This window comes from Mycteria americana, chromosome 7 (assembly GCF_035582795.1).
Source record: "Mycteria americana isolate JAX WOST 10 ecotype Jacksonville Zoo and Gardens chromosome 7, USCA_MyAme_1.0, whole genome shotgun sequence".
NCBI lineage: Eukaryota > Metazoa > Chordata > Aves > Ciconiiformes > Ciconiidae > Mycteria > Mycteria americana.
In genome coordinates this window covers 51,096,582-51,114,617 of record NC_134371.1, presented here as the reverse complement: position 1 = coordinate 51,114,617, position 18,036 = coordinate 51,096,582, and the positions used below count along the sequence as shown (strand labels likewise).

The following is an 18,036-nucleotide window of genomic DNA, read 5'->3' as shown; positions in this document are numbered from 1 at the left end:
ACATTTAATCTTTCAGGAGGACATTCAAGTTCCTCCTGGGCTGAGCAGGGACTTCTGGCAGACTACATCTCCAAAGCAGACACTTAAAACTGCTATTTCCTCTCTAAACCGTTTTATGGTGATAGTCCTAAGCACAGTATACCCCAGTCTTCAGAAGTGTGAAATCAGTGGGAGTTGAACAAATAAATATGACAGTGGTGTTCTTTAATCACCAGAGCCTTTGTGCAAATTCTGCTGTGCCTGCATTCCCTCCTTGAATGCCAAATCCCTGACCATCAGTATGGTGTATTATTCTAACGGCTGACATTCACAAATGTGCTGAAGTTACATATGGAATGAAAATCACTCTGGACCATCGTCAATACTTTATTAACTTAAAACATTGTTCCAATAAATATGTACCAATAAACATAAGACACTCCATAAAATCTAAAGAAGGACATTTACAAACCTGTCAACAAAGTAAAAACAGCATTTTTTTAACTGAGGTACATGCAGGGTCATTTAAGGCAAATTCAGTCAATTATATTTTTATAATGATTCCTGCCCACCTCAGCTGAGTTTCCTTTTAAAAATTAAAAAACAAAACCAGATATACAAATGATGCTATTGAGTAGCTATTTTCTAGTTATTAGAACAAGCCCAGAGTGTGGCAGCCAGTAATGGTTCTGAACAGAAAGCCTGTGCCTCCCCGGTGCTCCTGCCCTCCTCAGTCACGATCACTTGTTGGATGGGTTTCTAGTTGTAAGGCATAACTCTGTGCTTTGGCTTTTCCACTTGTCTTTCACAAGCTTCCTTCTCCCCAGTGGATGTAGCAAGAAGTAACCCCCCATGCCTCAAACACACCCGCACACAGCCAGGCCTTGCACAGACAGAGAGATGGCTCTGGGAAGATAAAAAGAGCCTCTCTGTAACGGTTAATGCAGCTCCCGATTTGCACCAGAACAAGTGAGAGCAGGATCAGGCCCAAGCTGGTACTTTTGCTTGAAAACCAGCAAGATGTCAAACTGCACAGTTCAGTCCTGATCCTCCAGGTTTTCCTAACAGGAAACCAAGAGTAAAGCCATTCAGCACGGAAACTCAACCAAGGCAAGCACTCCCCACACCACATGCTGATGGCTCTCTGTCATTACCATGTAAACACTGTTATACCCATGTGTCCCTGCAAGGTGATTCAAGCTACTGAAAACTTCAGGGGGTTCATCTTGGCCATGGGAGAAGTATTTTCCAGCTTACAGATATTTGGTAGCTTATTCGTCTTCGGAGTATCAGGCTTCATATCTAAAAGGCTTATTTTCCAGTGTTATTTCAGAAACAGAGAGGGGGAGAGAAAAAGAGAAACCCCAGCCTTTAATTTCCGCTTTCACAGTCACTCAGGTTGAGCTGTCAATGCACAGCCCTGTCCTTTCCTCTCCGAGCTCCTGGTCAGAAAGGTAATGCCAGCGTCTGTGCTCAGGACAGGGCTCGGATCCAGCGGGGAAGCCAAGGGATTCTGTTCTCATAGTGTTGTAAGTGCTTTCCCTATTGCAGCTGGGACTCATTTCAGGCCGTGCTGTGTCTCCCGGTGTCTCCGTAAATCCACCTTTCGTTGGAAGCCTTTGCCACACAGATCACAGCCAAAGGGCTTGAAGCCTGTGTGCTTCCGACTGTGGGTGATGAGGTTGGAGCTCTGACTAAAGGCTTTTCCACACACCTGGCACTTGTGAGGCTTCTCACCTGCAAGCAGAAGGTGGGAGAGAGAGAGGGTGTGAAAAAGGCGACATGCTGCTTAGACAGGACCAGAGCAACAGGAAATGCACACTGGGCCTTAGAGCTAATCAAAGTGATTCCTGTGTGATTACCAAAGAAGTCATTCTTATAAAAAACATGCATTTGGGAGCCCCGGAGCATTAGCTGAGCCTGCACTGCAGCTGAGCAGGCCTGGAGTTGGCTGTACCTCCATTGGCCCAGTATAGTCCTGGGAGCAGCCTGAAGCACAGAGTGCTCCCAGGACACTGTAACTTGGGAATACATTTGGCTGCATCGACTCTGCAATTTAAACTGGCTTTGTGTCCTAGAAACATCAGGAACTCCTGGAAAGACCCCCAGTCGTGCCGAATGCCTGACATCAATTATCATAACATCAGCATGGGGGTGGGTGGAATAGATTTGTTAAGCCAAACCTAGTGAGCTGGGGTCTGTCCCCAAAGGAGGTATGAGGGCCCTTAAGTGAACCCTGAAGGGCAGGGTTCATCCAGAGATCTGCTCTTCTCTCCGTTCCCCTCACTGAAATGCTAGCAGCCACCTGGAGCCAGCCCTGAAGTTCTCCTGCAGGCAAATAATGTAAATAGGAATAAATCCAGCCTCTGGAACTTCTCCTACAGAAGGGTCAGTGGCAAAACTCCCCTGGCCTCCATGGGAGCAGGATCTCAGTGCATTTTCATAGTGTTTATTATCAAATAATGCATAAAAGGGAACCCAACCACAAAACCAAGCCTGATTTTCAGAGTGGCTTTGCACCTGCAGAGCCTACTGACTTCAGCTGGAGCAACAAACTCTTTGCACAGTTGAAGATCAGGTTCTTAGAAACATAAAATAATACAAAATGTGCTGGAGGTTCAGTTCACAAGTGTATGCTGCATATGAAAGGGATCCCTGATTCAGTTAAGGACCTGGTTTTATATTAGCAATTTAAAAGCCCAGGCACTGTTTCTGATCTCACAACAGAATAATGGTTTTGACTGATTCAGAATTTGGCTGAAATTCTACCTAAGCCTCATTTGAAAAGTTACTATGGCGATACTTTTTGTGTTACTTCCTAAATAGTTCATTTTCATCCAGCAAACATCTGGTGGAAAATCTTTATAAGTAACATTCATTGTTCACGGCTTGTCATCTAGAAAAGTCGCAACCAAGCAGTGCTTGGTATATAATGCCATCTTTCTACACATTTGCCATTTTTAGGCTTCACCCTTGATATCTGCTAGTGGTCACTATCAGAAAACACTATTTTGGTCATCTGAACCTTGGGTTTGGCCAGTACAGCTGTGATTTTGTGTCTACAAATGCTTCTGTATCTCATATATCATTAATTTCCCTCTAATTTAAGTGAATGGTGCAGGTCTGAAAGGCAAGATTTTCTTTTAAAGATTTCTGATAAACCTGCCTTCTCACTGAATGATATTTTTAAAACAATTTCCTTCGGTGATTCACCTGCACTTCATTAGTTTCCATGTTTATTACTAACAGTGAAACTTGAGAACTCTGCATCTCGCCTTCCATTCTGTATCAAACTGCAGCCATTTCTCAGAAAGTCCGGGTGGAAGTGCAGACAATCTCTGAACAAATATTTAGACTAAGCGTTGGACCCTAGGCCCTCCAGTTTAGTGTTTGGTCTACAGGAGGAGACTCCTGTTGTTCCTATTGTAAACTGGTAGATCCTGCAAAAAGAAATGCTGCAATAAAATTCACATGTCATTTTCCAGGGACCTCAGCTGTAAATCAAGGCTACACGAATATAATACTGTACAAATCATCTTACACAAAAGCCCTTTGAATAAACATTGGTGGATCCTATTAAGGGAACACTGATTGGATTGCGAGGATTTGGGTTATTTTGCAGCTGCTGTTCATGAAACCATATTCAAATCACCCTCCTTTGCACGAGTAGAGCTCAGATAGCATGAACAGCAGCAGGGCAGTGAGAACCACGGGGAGGTGCACGTACTGTCCCAGCTGAGGAGGAATGGACTGCTGCAGAGAGACCTCTTCAGCGACCTGCCCCCACAGTTGAGGTTGAACACCACCAGCTGCAGGGCTGACCTGTGTGAATGAAGGTGTGTTTCTTCATATCAGATTTCTGGTGGAACCGCTTCCCACAGTACTGACATGGATAAGGCCGGGTGTCCGAGTGGATGAGCAGGTGGGTGGACAAAGTAGAAGATCTCTTAAAACTCTTGCCACAAATCTTACAATCAAAGCTGCGTTCCTGCAGAGAGAGGAGCCCAAACACACACACGTTACACCACACTAGCGATCCCACCAGCAACAAACTCCCCAGCAGCACATCAGTGTTGCCCGTTCTGCCTTAGCAAGCACTTCCACTTCTCCAGAGAGTTGGACTGGCCTGAGGAGATGCTACACTGGCATAATAGCACCACATGATAAAAAAAGGTAATGCACCCTCTCCCAGTTCTGTGCACTGCTCCTCACAAAAATTTAATTGAACAGCTTTTCCTGCTGGCAGGAATGGCCAAGTGGGAGCAGCCCTGACCGACCAGGCACAGTCTGCCTGCACATTTCAACAGGGGCCCAAGACACGATAACTCCACTGGAAAGCCCAACAGCTCCAGCACTGTTCAGAGGCCACCTCTTCACTGTACACAGGAAACTGGGTGCTGAGGTCTGCTTGACTCTCCTGGGAAACCTTTGTGGCAGGCTGACTTTGCTGGTAGGGTAGCAACTAACTGCTTATTTGTAGTTCCATTACAATTCAAGTGAAAGGTACCTAGAGCACCTGGGGAAAACAGCTTTTTGGCTTACTACTTGAACATATCGAACTAAATGCATTAAGATCTTGCTGTCTCTCTCCTCTCCTTCACACACTCCTCTCCACCACTTTCTTCCACCATAAATCATCTCTTCTTTCCATCCCTTAACTACCATCACACCTTCCTCTTCCTGCTATACTTTCATACAATCACCTTAGTTTATTTGGCTTTTAATGCACTCTCCCTGAAACGTTGTCCCCTCCATGGACACAATATGCAGTGCTGCTCTTTTCACCATTATTTAATGGGTGATGAGATATTTCCCCTCATTGTGTGCTCTGCTGTTGCACACTCAGGAAATTGTAAATAAAACAGTTAGCAAAATACCACTGCTTGTAACTCTATCTTCCAAAAGCCAATCTGAAGAAGGAAGATTTGCCAGGTCAAGTGGGTGGGTGAAGGGGAAATATGGCACAATATCAGCAGGTGGAAAATGTTACAAGTCCTCCTACCAAAATTAACTACCATATTCTTTTGGTGTGTGACTCAGAGTGTGTCGAGACGGGTGAAGTCTGTGCTCGATACCTGACTGGTCCTTCAGATGTTCCCTGCACAGACACAATAACTACAAACAAGGGAAGACTCACTTATTTGGGGGAGGGGAGGAGAAAGAATGAGGAGAGCTGCATCGAAAGAAAGCACAGTGAGTTCCTTTAGCTGTTAAAAAAAGTTGACATCCGCATTACAACTTCCAGCTCTGAGAGTGAAAATTTATTATTTATTATCTGTTACTTCTGGAGTGCCAAAAGTGCCCATTGCTTAATACAGACGCAAGCAAGTCTGGGGAATGGAAACAAAGCCTGTGTTCTTTAATTTGTTTATTTGCTCCTTTGCTCACTAGCTGCCCACCCTTTCCTCTGCTTGCCACCATATTCTTCACCCACAACTGCCCACTGCAGCCCTACCATGTCCTCTTCCTCTCCTCAGTTTAGATGCCCGCTTACTGCCCTGTGATTGCCTTCATGGCCTCCCCAGTGCCGGCTGAAGCAAGCAGCTGGCCCTGGCCCTCAGACCTTCATCCTGGCAGTCTGCCCCGCTCTCACCTGCGAGTGCACGGCCTTGTGCTGCTCCAGGCTGACTGCATGGCCGAAGGTCTTGCCACACATGTCACAGGCAAAGGGCCTCGTGCCACTGTGTGAGCGGCGCACATGTACCTCAAGGCCATGCGGCGTGGAGAAGACCTGAGGGGAGAGAGTACACAGGGTCAGGCTTGCCAGGGAGAAGGGGCTGGGGAAGAGTCATAACCAGTGTGGGAGAAAGGGATCCCTACCTTGCTGCACTTGACACACTTGTAAGAGCCAGTGCTGATGAGCAATGGGCGGCACAAGAGGTCTGACTCCACTTTGATGCCACCTGGCCCCTTCTCTTGCTGCAGCCCAGGCTGCGTCTCGGCATAGAGTCCAGGTGCTGCTGCCGGCGCCCGCTCAAACAGCCCCGGGCCCGGGGAGCCGAAGTCACCATAAAGTCCAAGGGAAGAGCTACACTCTGCACTGTAGAGGGCAGGCTCGGAGCCTCGCTCGCAGAAGAGCCCCAGGGCTGAGGTTCGCTCCAGTGTCGGGCAGGGCCTGTAGCTTTGCACAAGGTGCCTCAGCTCGGAGCCACCCAGGCTGTTCCACATGTATGGTTTGAAGGGCACCGAAAAGGGGGGTGCTTCATCTAGGGACGGACACACAGATTGCTCCGAGGCTGCAGAAACACAAGGGCATGGGAATTAGTGCGCTTCACAATCCAGCCACTATCATGGGGCAGAATCGTCTCAGGACTCGGACTTGTGCCCACAGTCAGACCCCTGTAGTGCACATTAAGGCTGCCCTTTCATCTCTAATGGGAGGACATTTTATATTGCACAGTAGGGTCAGTGCATCCACTACTACCTACTCACCTGCTGTCCCAATCAAATTATTTAAATTTGATTTATTTGAGGTAGACACCGATTTTGTCTACCTCCATCTCTGGGTGCCCAGGTGTGTACACACTGATTTGACTGTTGAGACACTAAACAACTCAATCTGCAACTTCCTTTGGTTTTATCTGCAGCTCCTCAGAAAAGTGTATCTACTATGTCCCAAGTTGGGCATCAAAGGTGACAGTCCAAATGTTTAAGCTCTGATGTAGATCACACACATCCATATAGCAAATATACATTACGGACATGCCAGAAGGAGCAAGAGTGCCGAGATTTAGCTGTTCAACAAAACTAAAAACTGCTTGTTGCACAATTTAATGCCCAAATCTAGTCTCTCACCTTCATGCCACAACTGTCCATAAATATACTACAGCATGATTGAAATAAAGAACAGCTTCTGAGGTGCTTGAATGTCATACCTCACTTTTTCAGAAAAAAATAAACTAAAATCAGTCCTCATCCGAGATAAAATCATGGTTGTTTCAGACTGCTCGGCGTTTCTCCAAGTAAAGAAACTGAGTCCACGCAAAACATTGAGCTTCACAAAATCACCAGTATAAAAATTGAAGACACTAAAAGATTTTCCTAGCAGTCATAGTCAAAGCGATCTTCCACCAGGACAAGCTCAGATGGCTTCAGTTGGCTCTAACAGGCTCACCTTTGGCAATAGCATCTGACCAAGACAGTGGGCACCACAAGATGAATCACACTTGGGAGGCCCATAGCAGAGTCTGATGCAATGGCAGGAACACAGCCTTTGAGATCAGTGTCTAAAGGCACAAATGCTCAGGGAGCCTTGCATAGAGGAAAGCACAGTTGGGCAGGGAACATGAGGTACCAGACCCCAACTGTATCTGCCAGAGATGCTGATTAATGCCTGAGGTGCTCTGCTTTCACTCTTCATCACAACAGGCAGCAGCACTGGGGGAGTCAAATGTCTCCACTGGACAAATGTTTTAGTGAACCAAGGAAAACACGAATGAATGAACTGCTGAAGTGCCGATGCCTTCACAGAGATATTGGCATCCCTTACAACTTGGGCTTCCAGTTGTAAGGGATAACCTCCCTTACCCAAAAACTAGCCCACCCACAATTGCTCTCTTGCTTTTTCTCATTCCTGTCAGCTCACAGCTCCCATGGCTTTCTTGACCTTTTCAACCTTTCGCAAACCAAGATAATGAGGGGTGGGCTGGGGAAGGAAGGCACGATGTGTTAGGATATCCACTTGGATAGGCAGATGGTCACTGAGGGTTACAGAAGGGAGTGGGAAATGAGGTGAAAATTGAGATTTGAATGACTTGACTGTTTCCTATCTTTTACATAATTTCAGATGTTAACAGTCTCAAATTCTTCCATTGAAATTAGCGGTCTTTCGGTTGGAAATATATGCGCACATACCAACTGGGACATTTGAACAGAGCGATGAAATCAAATTAGCTGACATGGTGCTGAGCATGATTTTTCCTGTTCTGCACTGACTGCAAAGTTGTGGTCAGCGACACATCATCTATCTTGTGTCTTTGCAACCAGTTTCAGTGTTGCCATCTCTCACGATTTTATCACAAGATTCAAAACTATCTTAAAGCCCCAGCTCTTGAAACTGCATGATATCATCAGGCCCTCAGCTTTCCTTTTGTCTGCTTGTTCTTGTTGTAACTTTTTTTTCCTCTTAAAGTCAACTTCTAGCCCAGACTGTAAAGAAAAGCATGAAAACCCAAACCCTCAATATTTCAACACTAGAACTCAATATCCATAAGGTATTACTTACAATCTTGATTTCTAAGCCAGTCCGTTGAGTGAGAGGAGAGGGAAGGCTGACCTGATTTTTGAGCCCTTGGAACTGGCAACACGGGACATGGTGAACATTGCACCACAGATCAGTTTGCGTGCAGTGTTCCTTCCATCACCTCACATGCTTTGGAGACCTCTCAAGCACAAGTGCAGGGGAGCCACTCACGCTATACTTCTCAGGGGCAAGCTCAAGCCATCCAAGCCCTGTACCCAGTGTCAAGGTGACCTGCAAACCCTGCTCTGCCACACTGCAGGGCACTTCTGTGTCTGCCTCTCCTCCACTCCACAGCCTCCAAGGGGTGAGCAGGGAGAGAGAGACAGATTCTCTCTCCTCTTCCTAGCAATTCTGTGCAGCCTTTATATAGACCACTTCTGGGAGAAGAAACATCAATGCTCTTTTTTGAAGGCAAGGCAAATGCAACCTGAAATGGTTGGGAACAGATTGATATGCACAGCAAAGAAAGATTCAAGTGTCCTCCTCCACAGACCACAAAACACCACACTCTCTGCACAACTCCTTTATACCCAGTAAAAGGCTCCCTCCAAGACTGTAGCATCAACAGGCTCATCAGGAGATACTAATATACTGCTGCACTGAGCTATGAGGCAAGCACATGTGATTACAGACACACGTAGAAAGTGAGGTTAAATAACAAGGTGAATTGCACTGATGGACTCAACAACGTTAGAGTGTTAACAACCCTATAAAGGCATTGTATCTGTGCATGCCCGCCTGGATCGGCAGCACAGCACTCAAAGACAAACCTGAAATCTGGCTTTCACTGCGTACTGAAGCGCAGCCTGCACCTATGTTCACTTCTAGTGATAAGGGGGTGATAGTACTACTCACCACACCTGCCCTGAGCATGATTTAGAAACATCATTTCTCATCTGCCCTGCCTGTCAAAGCACAGAAACTGTGCCCCACCCAGACAAACACAATCTTAGAAATCCAGTCTCTCACCAGTGTGTCTTGCAGAAGTGACCTAGGCACAAATTCCAGCTTTGCACCGAATCTGACAAAGCAGCTGGAAGGCAGAGGGGTTGGGGGGCAGCTGTGGAGGAAGCCCGACTATCTAATCCTGCTGCCACTGCCTTTATCATTAACGTAACGGCACCTCTCTCAGTGCACTGAGGTTCATTTAATAAAGCTCTTTCCTTACAGTACTTGGAGTCTCTTACCTTCCTGTTCCTCCTGTGAAGGGGATCAGACAGTCCCAAGAACAGCCTTCCCCTCCCGCCTCCCCCCAAAAAAATCTTGATCTGGGGATGTCACCCTTATTTTGCAAAGATACCTTCCTTGGGTAGCTGGATGGTTGGCGGGGAGCTAATGAATCCCACAGCAGGGGAAGAAATGAGTGGGGAGGAGGAAAAGGCAGAACAGCCCTGGTAAATACCAGCTCCATTTTACATCTGTCTTTTAGACACTTCGTGAAATGGTCTGTTTCCCGTGCAGAAACTGTAATTATTTGGGGAAGGAGGAGCAGGACAAATTTGTTAGAACAAAAATTACACACATTGCTACACTTGGTGCAGAAATATTAGCAAAAGAGAGACTGCTGCATTCCTGCATTTGGTCCGGTCTGTCATTTGCACAGACTGAAACTGTCCCGTAGCTGGCTGTGATGATACTGGGCAGCATTTTGAATGTCCCCTCAGAGGGTTTTAGGACTCTTAAAAGAGGGGGAGGCTTTAAAAATGCAAACCCACATCATTACAATCCACCGTTGATATGCAAGGACACTAGAAAGACGAAGTGGGAAAACCGGTGGGGAAACGGGACTAAGCATTCATTTGCTGGCGTCTGCTGTCAGTTGGTAAAACTGAGACAATTTTTCCTTCGCTAAGACAGAAATTGTTCTTTTTTCCAGCTGTCACTTTTTAACCAAGGCAATAAAGTGGTTTTTATATATACATATTTTTGTTATAAAATGACACCATTGTATTTTTAAACGAGATAAGTATTCACGCCAGGCTGGGGACAGCATCTCCCACTGCTCCAACCACATCAAAGGCAGGACGAGGGAGCTAGAGACAGGCGCTGCAGCCATAAGTGTGAGTTTCCTGGATTTGGGGTGTTTAAATCTGACCGTCATTATTTTCATCTGGTTTTTACGAATGCGTTTTTAGAAAAGCAAAAAAGAACACAAAGAGAGAGAAGGGGGAGGGAGGGAGGGAGGGAGAGGGAGAGATCCTTTTTATAGGCAAGACGCAAGAAATAACCTGAAAGGGAGTTAGGGAAAACGTCTAGCAGGTACTACAAAACACAAAGTCAACGCTGTTTGCTACAGGTATATAGATAGCCTAGTAGAAATTTTTACTGTCTTAAAAAACATCTAAACTCTGGGTAGCAGGACCCTGTTGGAAAATGCCGGGACCTTTAAAACATAACTGGCTTGCCTCTAGCAATTAATCAGAAACCAAAAAATCAACGCCCGATGGCATCACAACTTTCAGCTTTCCTACAGCCTGTCACCCAGCCCATCTCCCGCTGCTAAGGGAGCAGCAGGAGATGGGCTGGAAAAGCAACCCGAGAGAGATAACTTGAAAACGAGTAGAAGGGACAGATTTGCTTTTTCCCCCGTGGGAAAAGGCAAATCTGTCCCTTCCACTCATTTTCGACGGCGGAGTCCAGCCATGAGACATTGCCCCACGGCACCGACACAGACACGCAGCTGGACCCTCTCGCCCTGGTCCTACCTGGTGAGACAGAGGGGGAGGGAGGTCTCCAAAAATCCTCAAACTCTGACACCCTGTCGCAGACGCTGCCCTCGCAGCTGGGCGCTGACTCGGAGGTGCCATCGGCAGCCTCGGTAAGGTGGGATTCCGGGGAGAAGCGCCCCTGGGACGGCTCCGGATCGGGCAGGACGGTGCGGCACAGCCCCGCGTCCTCGGGGATCTTGCTGTCTGCAGGGAAAAGGGGGCAAGGGGCTCCTCAGTGCGGGTCCGCGGTGGGAGCCAGCCACCTCCCGCGGCGGCCCCACTCCCACCAAGGTTTGCTGCCGGACTCTCTCCAGCCCCACATCGGCCCCTCCGGCGCCCCGCAGGGGCTGCGGTGCCGGGGGTCTTGCACTGCTACCGGCCGGTCCTGGTGCCGCTGGCAGCGAGGTGATGCGGGGCGGGCGGGCTGTGTCCGCCGCAAGCGAGGCTGCGACCGAGGGACTCCTACCTGCACAGATCTGGGCTAGCACCGTCTCCAGCCGCAGGCTGTAGTCCTCGTCAGCGGAGCGGGGCTGGTGGTAGCTGTGCGCTTTCTTGCTCTTCACTAGGAAGGACCTCGGCATGGTGGGGTGCTGTCACGGCCGGCGCGGCCACACTCCTTCTCCAAGCGCCGGGCACGGCGGCGGCGGCGAACGTCACCCCCGAGTCTCCCGCGGGGCGGCGGCGGGGAGGCGACCTGCGGGGAGGCGCCGAGCCCGCCGGTGAGGGCCGGGGGCGCCGGCCGGGAGGGGCCGCTCGCCGGGGGCGGTGCGCCAGGTGGCGGCGCGCAGGTGGCTCCAGCCACCGCCCCCGGCCCCGCTCGCCTCGCCCCCCCTCCCCGGAGCGCAGCTACTCGATCTCCTGCCGCCCCCGGCCAACGCTGCCCACCCCCGGTGCCGCTGGGGCCGCCCCGGCCACGCTCCGGCGGCCCGACGGCGAGCGGTGCCCGGCCCGTCGGAGAAGGGATGCCGGCCCGACGGCGGCTGTCGGATCGCGGGGAACAGGCAACAGCAGCGGCCGGGCACCGCTCGTCGGACGAGCGGGGGCCGAGGCAGCTGGGGGGCCGGTCATGTGCACCCCCGTCCCTCCGCGGGAGCGCGGCCGCACTCGGCCGACTAGGCGCACCGCGCCTCCATGTTTACGCCCGCGCCGGTAGCCGCGGCAGAAGCGGCGCCAACAAAACGCACCCCCGAAACGGCTTATCAGTCCCTGCCACCCAGAACGGGCTGGACGGCGCAGGGCTGCTGCCGGGACGGGCGGGAGAGTCGTTACGAACCCGACAGCCTAAACCAGACGCCTGAGAGGCTGTTGCTGTCGGAGGGACTGATTCACCCATCCAGCGCGAACCACCGATAACGCGAAAACGAACAAAACGGAATCTCTCCTGCAGCCCGCAGCTGTTGGCGTCGCGGCACCTTGCAGCTGCGGGCACCGAAAGCCGGGGCGGGGAGAGAGACGAGGTGGGAAACCTCCTGAGGGGGGGCTGCGGGGAGCTGGGGGACGAGGGGGACAGGGGCCGAGTTAAGCAGAGCTGCCCCGAACCTGCTTCTCGGGGGAAGGCGGGAGAGGTTCACTCGAACTCGTCCAGCGCCGGGCCGCCTCTGTCGTTACACTCGACACTTTGCAAAAAGCGAGTTTAAACCACGTTCGTTTGGTTCTTTTGGGGGACTTCGGCGTGTTGCTCCCCCCCCCCCCCCGTCAGTGGCCTCAGGTTTGCGACTGGGGAAAGAAGGGGCCCGGCCCCGCCTGCCCCGGCCGCAGCGGAGCCCGTCGGCGGGGGCGCGAGAGCTGCCCCGCAGGTGGCGACCCTGGCTGCGCCGCGAAGCACCGCGCCCGCCGGGGGCAGGGCCGCTCCGCGCCGCCGGGGAGGCACCGCCCCCGGGCACGGCGCCGGGCGGGCGGATGGGAGCGTTGCTGCCCAGGCCCACCTGCGCCTCGGTTCATCCTTGAGCGGGGACTGGTGCCGAGCGGGGGGGCGAGAAATCAAAGGGGCCCGATAACGCGTCGCCCTCCCCGACACCAACGGCAGCCGCAGCCGTTGGGGGGCTCCGGGCGCCGGCGCCGCTTCTGCCGCGTTTTCCTGCCGGCGCGGCGCTTTTCCCTCCAAAAGCCACGCCGCGGAGGCGCCGCCGGCCTCCCCCGCCCCGCTGCCCAAGGCCGGAGCCTGCCGGGCTGGGGCCGGGCCCGTGGGAAGGCGAGTCCCACAGCCCACCTGGCCGCCGCTCCGCCGCGGGCACCTGCCCCCGCTCTCCCCCTCCCTCCCGCCGGCCGTTGGCCCGAGGGCCGCGCGCGCGGCCGCTGCTGGCGCCTGGCGGCACGCGGGGCCCGCGCCCGCCAACGGCCGCCGCTGTGGGGGCGCGAGGCCGGCGCCTCCCCGAGCCGCCGCGGCTGAGGCAGGGCTGGAGCGGCGCGGGGGGCCGGCGGGGAGGAGAGGAGAGGAGAGGAGAGGAGAGGAGAGGAGAGGAGGGGAGAGGGGGCGCTGCCACCCCGGCCAGCCCGCCCACGCGAGGCGAGAAAAGCAAGAGCGCTTACCCATTTGGAGGGGCGAAGGAAGCTGGGCTGCAGACGGGGTTTGCGCCGCAGCCTGCTAGTTTGGGTGACTTTAAATTTAGCCTCCCTTTAAGGAGCAATGGTGCTTGAGTTGCCTTTTTTTTTCTTTTCTGTCTCTCTCAACTCCTTCAGAGCTCGGCCCCCTAAACCACAAATTCCACTTCCTGAGCGTTAGGAGCTTCTGCAAAAAAAAAAAAAAAAAAAAAAAAAAAAAAGGCTTTAAAAAAAAAAGCCAAAGCCTCACAAATCAGCACTTTTCCCCCTCCTCTTTCTCTCTCGTTTTTCCTTAAATGAAAATGTCTTACCGTATTCCACCTCACAGAGCCCGCTGAAGTGACATCGAAGTGTCATTCTGGAATCGGGCGTTTCATTTCTCTCGGGGTTCTGCTCTAGAAATTACACACATCTATCTGAACTATTCTTGGATCCCCTTCAACTTCCGCAACGAGAACAAGTCACAGATTCAAAACACAGATTGACTCAAGGCGGGCAGAGGCAGAGGGCAGGGGACGGAGGAGCCGGCGCCCGCCCTGCCGAGCCGGCTCCCCGCAGCATCCCTGCCCCCGGCCTCGGCAACGGGGGGACGCGCCTCCCGCCGCCATCGAGCCGTGCGTGGCGGTATAATCGGGGCTAAGGCAGGGCCCTGGGCGACGGAGACCTTCCCTAGACTAGAAATAACTTGTTGTGGAAAACTCTTTTGGGATAAATACGCCCAACGGCGCTGAAAATACCTTAAGACCCAAGCCTAGAGGTTTGCTCATTTCCCTTCGGATTTAGGTAATGGTTAAATATGGAAGGGGTAGGCGAGATCCCCCACCACCCCCCCTCCCCGGCGCACGGTGGCTACCGTAGCCTGAGAGCGATTCAAAGACGAAGGCGAAAGACGAGCGGAGCCAGGCGAGAGGAAAGCGCTTGCCTTCCTCGCCTGCGTGCCGGTGCTCAGGCTGCTAGCTCGGGGAGGATGCGGGCGGCAGGCACCGTCGGCGAGCACGGTAGCAGGGTTCCGCGGCGGGCAGCGCCCCGCACCGCCCGCACCTGCGGGGACCCCCGCACCGCGCAGCCGGGAAGCCTGCTCCCTTCTGCGAAGAGAAAAAGGCTCGCCTTGCTTTTACACACACTCCCCCGACCCCAAAACAGTTTTCCACGTCTAGCCTCGGATTCCTGATGCAGCCATGAAATCTGGCTCGGGTCTTCGGTGTCTTTCTGAGGTGGTTCTGGGCTTCGCTCTCGAACATCTCAGGCCACCAGAAACTTCGTTTCGATGACTGTAGGGCCGCCCGAAGTACGGCTCTGCAGTGAGCGAATCGAGGTCTAGTACCATTTCCCGTTCAGAAACGACCGAGACAGAGAGACTGAAGTCGGACAGGGCAGGAGCAAACTTCAGCCTCCCTCACGCCCGGGAGCATGCTGGCTTTGCGGAACAGGTGCTTCTCTTCACCACCACCCCACCCCCGAAGTATTCACAGAAAAATTAGTCACTGTGAGCCCGTGGGGAACATAGGATTAACCTGACTTCCCAAAATCTAACTAAGCAAGCAACCACCACCACGAGAAACACTGTCCAACCTTTTGCATGATGCTTTAGTAGTGACACAAAAGGAAGTTGAAGAACACGACTGACACATCGCCCTTAACACCTTCATTATTGCCGGAAAGTTCCTGGTGCTGGGCACAGCAGTTTTACTTACGGCATCTGTGTATCGCGGTCTCCTTGCTGCGCCTTTGGTTGATTACTCTGAAAATCATTCACGCCGTCAGCTTTAAAAATAATTGCTGGAATCAGTAGAAATAACCAGATTAGAACAACTCGGTGTAATTTCGTGTATGCGTCTTCATTGACTCACTGTTTGTGACTTTTTGCAAAACAACCTTTCTCGTTTGCCTCTGAAACGGGATGATAAACTACATAGCCTTTCGGCTACCTTGCCAAACAGCGCTTTGCCCGTGTGTAATGAAAGCAACAAAAACCATTACTGTGAATTACCATTAGCGCTCATCAACAATTCTGACCTGGTTACAAGACAATACATATCCGTCTTTATACGTCTAAGAGAAACATTTATACGGGTGCTTTTGCGCGTTTTAAAGCACGGTGATTTCCGTGCGGAAGATGCTCAAGAAGCTGGATGCGCTGCCGGGCGCCGAACAGCCCGCGCGAAGCGGCTCCGCTCGGAGCCCTCCTGCGGGAGGCACCGCGCCAAGCCCCGGTATGCTTAGCACACCTGCAGACGGCACTTTCTCACCTACTGCTTCCGCAACTGTTTAAAAGCCTTCGGCAAAAATAAGGAAATCAAACGAGTGAATCAAGTGAATGCTTAATTCAGCATATAATCTCTCGTGTAAGGGTGGATGTGGCACGGGCACGAGGGACAGACGCCCGGCTCCTGGGGCGGCAGCTTTCTCAAACGACTAGAGGAGAAGGGGTACGAAAAGCGGCTTTGTTTCGTGGTTTGCAAAACCAGCTCGTGCCTGAAATGCACCCCGCCTCCCCAGGTTTTCGTCAGGACGGACGATTTGCTTTGCGTAAAGCCGCCGGTGAGGACGGGGCAAGCGGGACGCGGGCGCTGTCCGCCGAGCCGTGCCGAGGACGACCCCAGGCTCCCAGAAGAGTCTTGTGCCGGCTTAGCTCTGTCGGCGGAAGGTGCGCGGCCAGCAGCCTCCCGCCGGGACGTGCCAGGCTCCGGGTATTGGCACAGGCTGGCGTTACCGGCGGCCGGGAGCTCCCCGCCACACCGCTCTGCCTGCGCCGGGCCGCCTCCTGCGCGCGGGCGCTGCTGCGCCACGTGCCCGCAGGCGGCGGCGCGAGGCCGAGCGAGGCGGGAAGCGGCCCCTCCTGCCTCACCCCCCTGAGGGGAGCCGCTGCCGCGCACCTCGCCGGGGAGCGGAGGCGGACCAGAGCTGCCCCGCTGCCTGGGCGTGCCGCTGCGGCCCTTTGCCTGCTGTTCTGCACACGCGAGTGGCTCGGCGCGCGGAGCTGGCGGGCGGTGCTGCCTCCTCTCCCGCTCCCGGGGCTTCGACGGCCCCGGCTCATGCTGTAGCGCATGAGCGTTTTTTCATCTTGTGGACCTTTTTATCTGGAACTCGCCCCTCACGCATTTTATCTTGTAACCCAGAAATATTGCTGGGTTGCTATCTCTACGGAACAAGGGACTGAAAGAAAAGTGCTGCAGCTGCTGCAATTCGTAGGTAGGGCCTGAAGGCAGTTCCACTCCTTAGCCGCCGGCAGCCATTGTCCTAGGGCTCTTTCCACCCCCGAGAGGAGCTTGCTGCTATCTGTAGTAACAGCACGCTGAACAGAGGTGAAGGGACTAAGCTCTTATTCTTGGTTCACGGTGTGACCTATGTGCCGCAGTTCAGTAACCTTTAAGATGATCATCATGTGACACTGCAAGAACTGCGTGACAATACCAAGTACTCTCTATCCCAGTGTGAAAAAGCCAAAAGCCAACGATCCTGAGTTGGCGGAGGGATGTCATTTGTGCGAAGTGTAGGTAATGGGGACTGGAGATGGATTTTAACAGAGCTGTTCTAATGCTTCCCCCAAAGGGAGTGTGATATTCAAAGTTAAACATAAAAATTTGGTAAGATACAGTTGAATGCAATGATAAATACATGATCTTTACCCCATAGTGACAAAAGAGGGGAAGAAATAAATAAAAAGAGGGGTTTAAACTAGGGTGGGATCACGTTATAGTCATGCTTCAGACTGAAGAGCTACTCAGTGTAATTTAGTGCATGGTTCACAGCAGCTGCCTGATGTCACCATTAGAGCTAAGAAGACATCAAATAAGGCACCAAAGGTGATGGGATGCAGATGAGATCTTCATGCTCAGAAGTGATGAGACACTTTGTAACAGGAGGAAGGATTTGAAGAACAGGATTTGACAGGTTAGCTGCTTGGTACGTAGGGGAGGAGAAGCAATTTCTTGTGTGGAAGTCAGGATTGGGAGAAGGCAGTGAAAAGGATGATTCTGTGGGGAACTCATGAGTAACATACACACTTTAAAGTGATAAAACCCGAGAACAGAGTTATCCAGAACACTTTCACTATGAGAAGCTGCTAGAACTTGTAGCACTGTGCATTCTGAAGTGTGTCTTTATTTTTTTATAACTTTTTTGGTAAATATTTAATTATTTTTAACATATCCTGCTTATTGTTTATTTTTTCCCCCCAGCATTTTGTCACTACCTTCTTTATGTTTCTCCTTGTGGCATAAACATGTGCTGTAAATACGTTAGCCATTAATCAGTGATTTTGATAGCAATTTTTTGGATTGCTGGGGAAACCAAAGTAACTTCTGCTGCTCTCAGAGCAGATTAGAAAAGTAATGATCACTGTGAGCACGAACTGGAGAGGGAAAGTGACAGTAGGCTGTGGTGTTGAAGGTTGGGATGAAAAGAGGGATTCCGGCTTTGAGAAGGAGCGGACCCAGAACTTACCTCCATTAAGAAAAGTTGAATCAATGGGTTACAGAATGTAGACTATGCAAAATGGTCTCAGGAATTTTAGTTCTCATAGCGGGACACTAGAAATTTCACTCACTTATGCAACAGTATGCA

The 18,036-nt window shown here is 51.6% G+C and overlaps 1 protein-coding gene across 1 annotated transcript; it reads right to left on the bottom strand.

The window, feature by feature from the left end:
- Nucleotides 1–463: 463 nt before the first annotated feature.
- Nucleotides 464–13,462, bottom strand: GFI1 (growth factor independent 1 transcriptional repressor). Its single transcript, XM_075509239.1, is given in 10 exon segments — nt 464–1,716; nt 3,802–3,967; nt 5,573–5,710; nt 5,800–6,215; nt 10,927–11,133; nt 11,396–11,578; nt 11,581–11,623; nt 11,780–11,806; nt 13,168–13,239; nt 13,241–13,462. Coding segments are annotated over 10 exon segments (1,653 nt in total). The 3' UTR covers nt 464–1,537.
- Nucleotides 13,463–18,036: the final 4,574 nt, after the last annotated feature.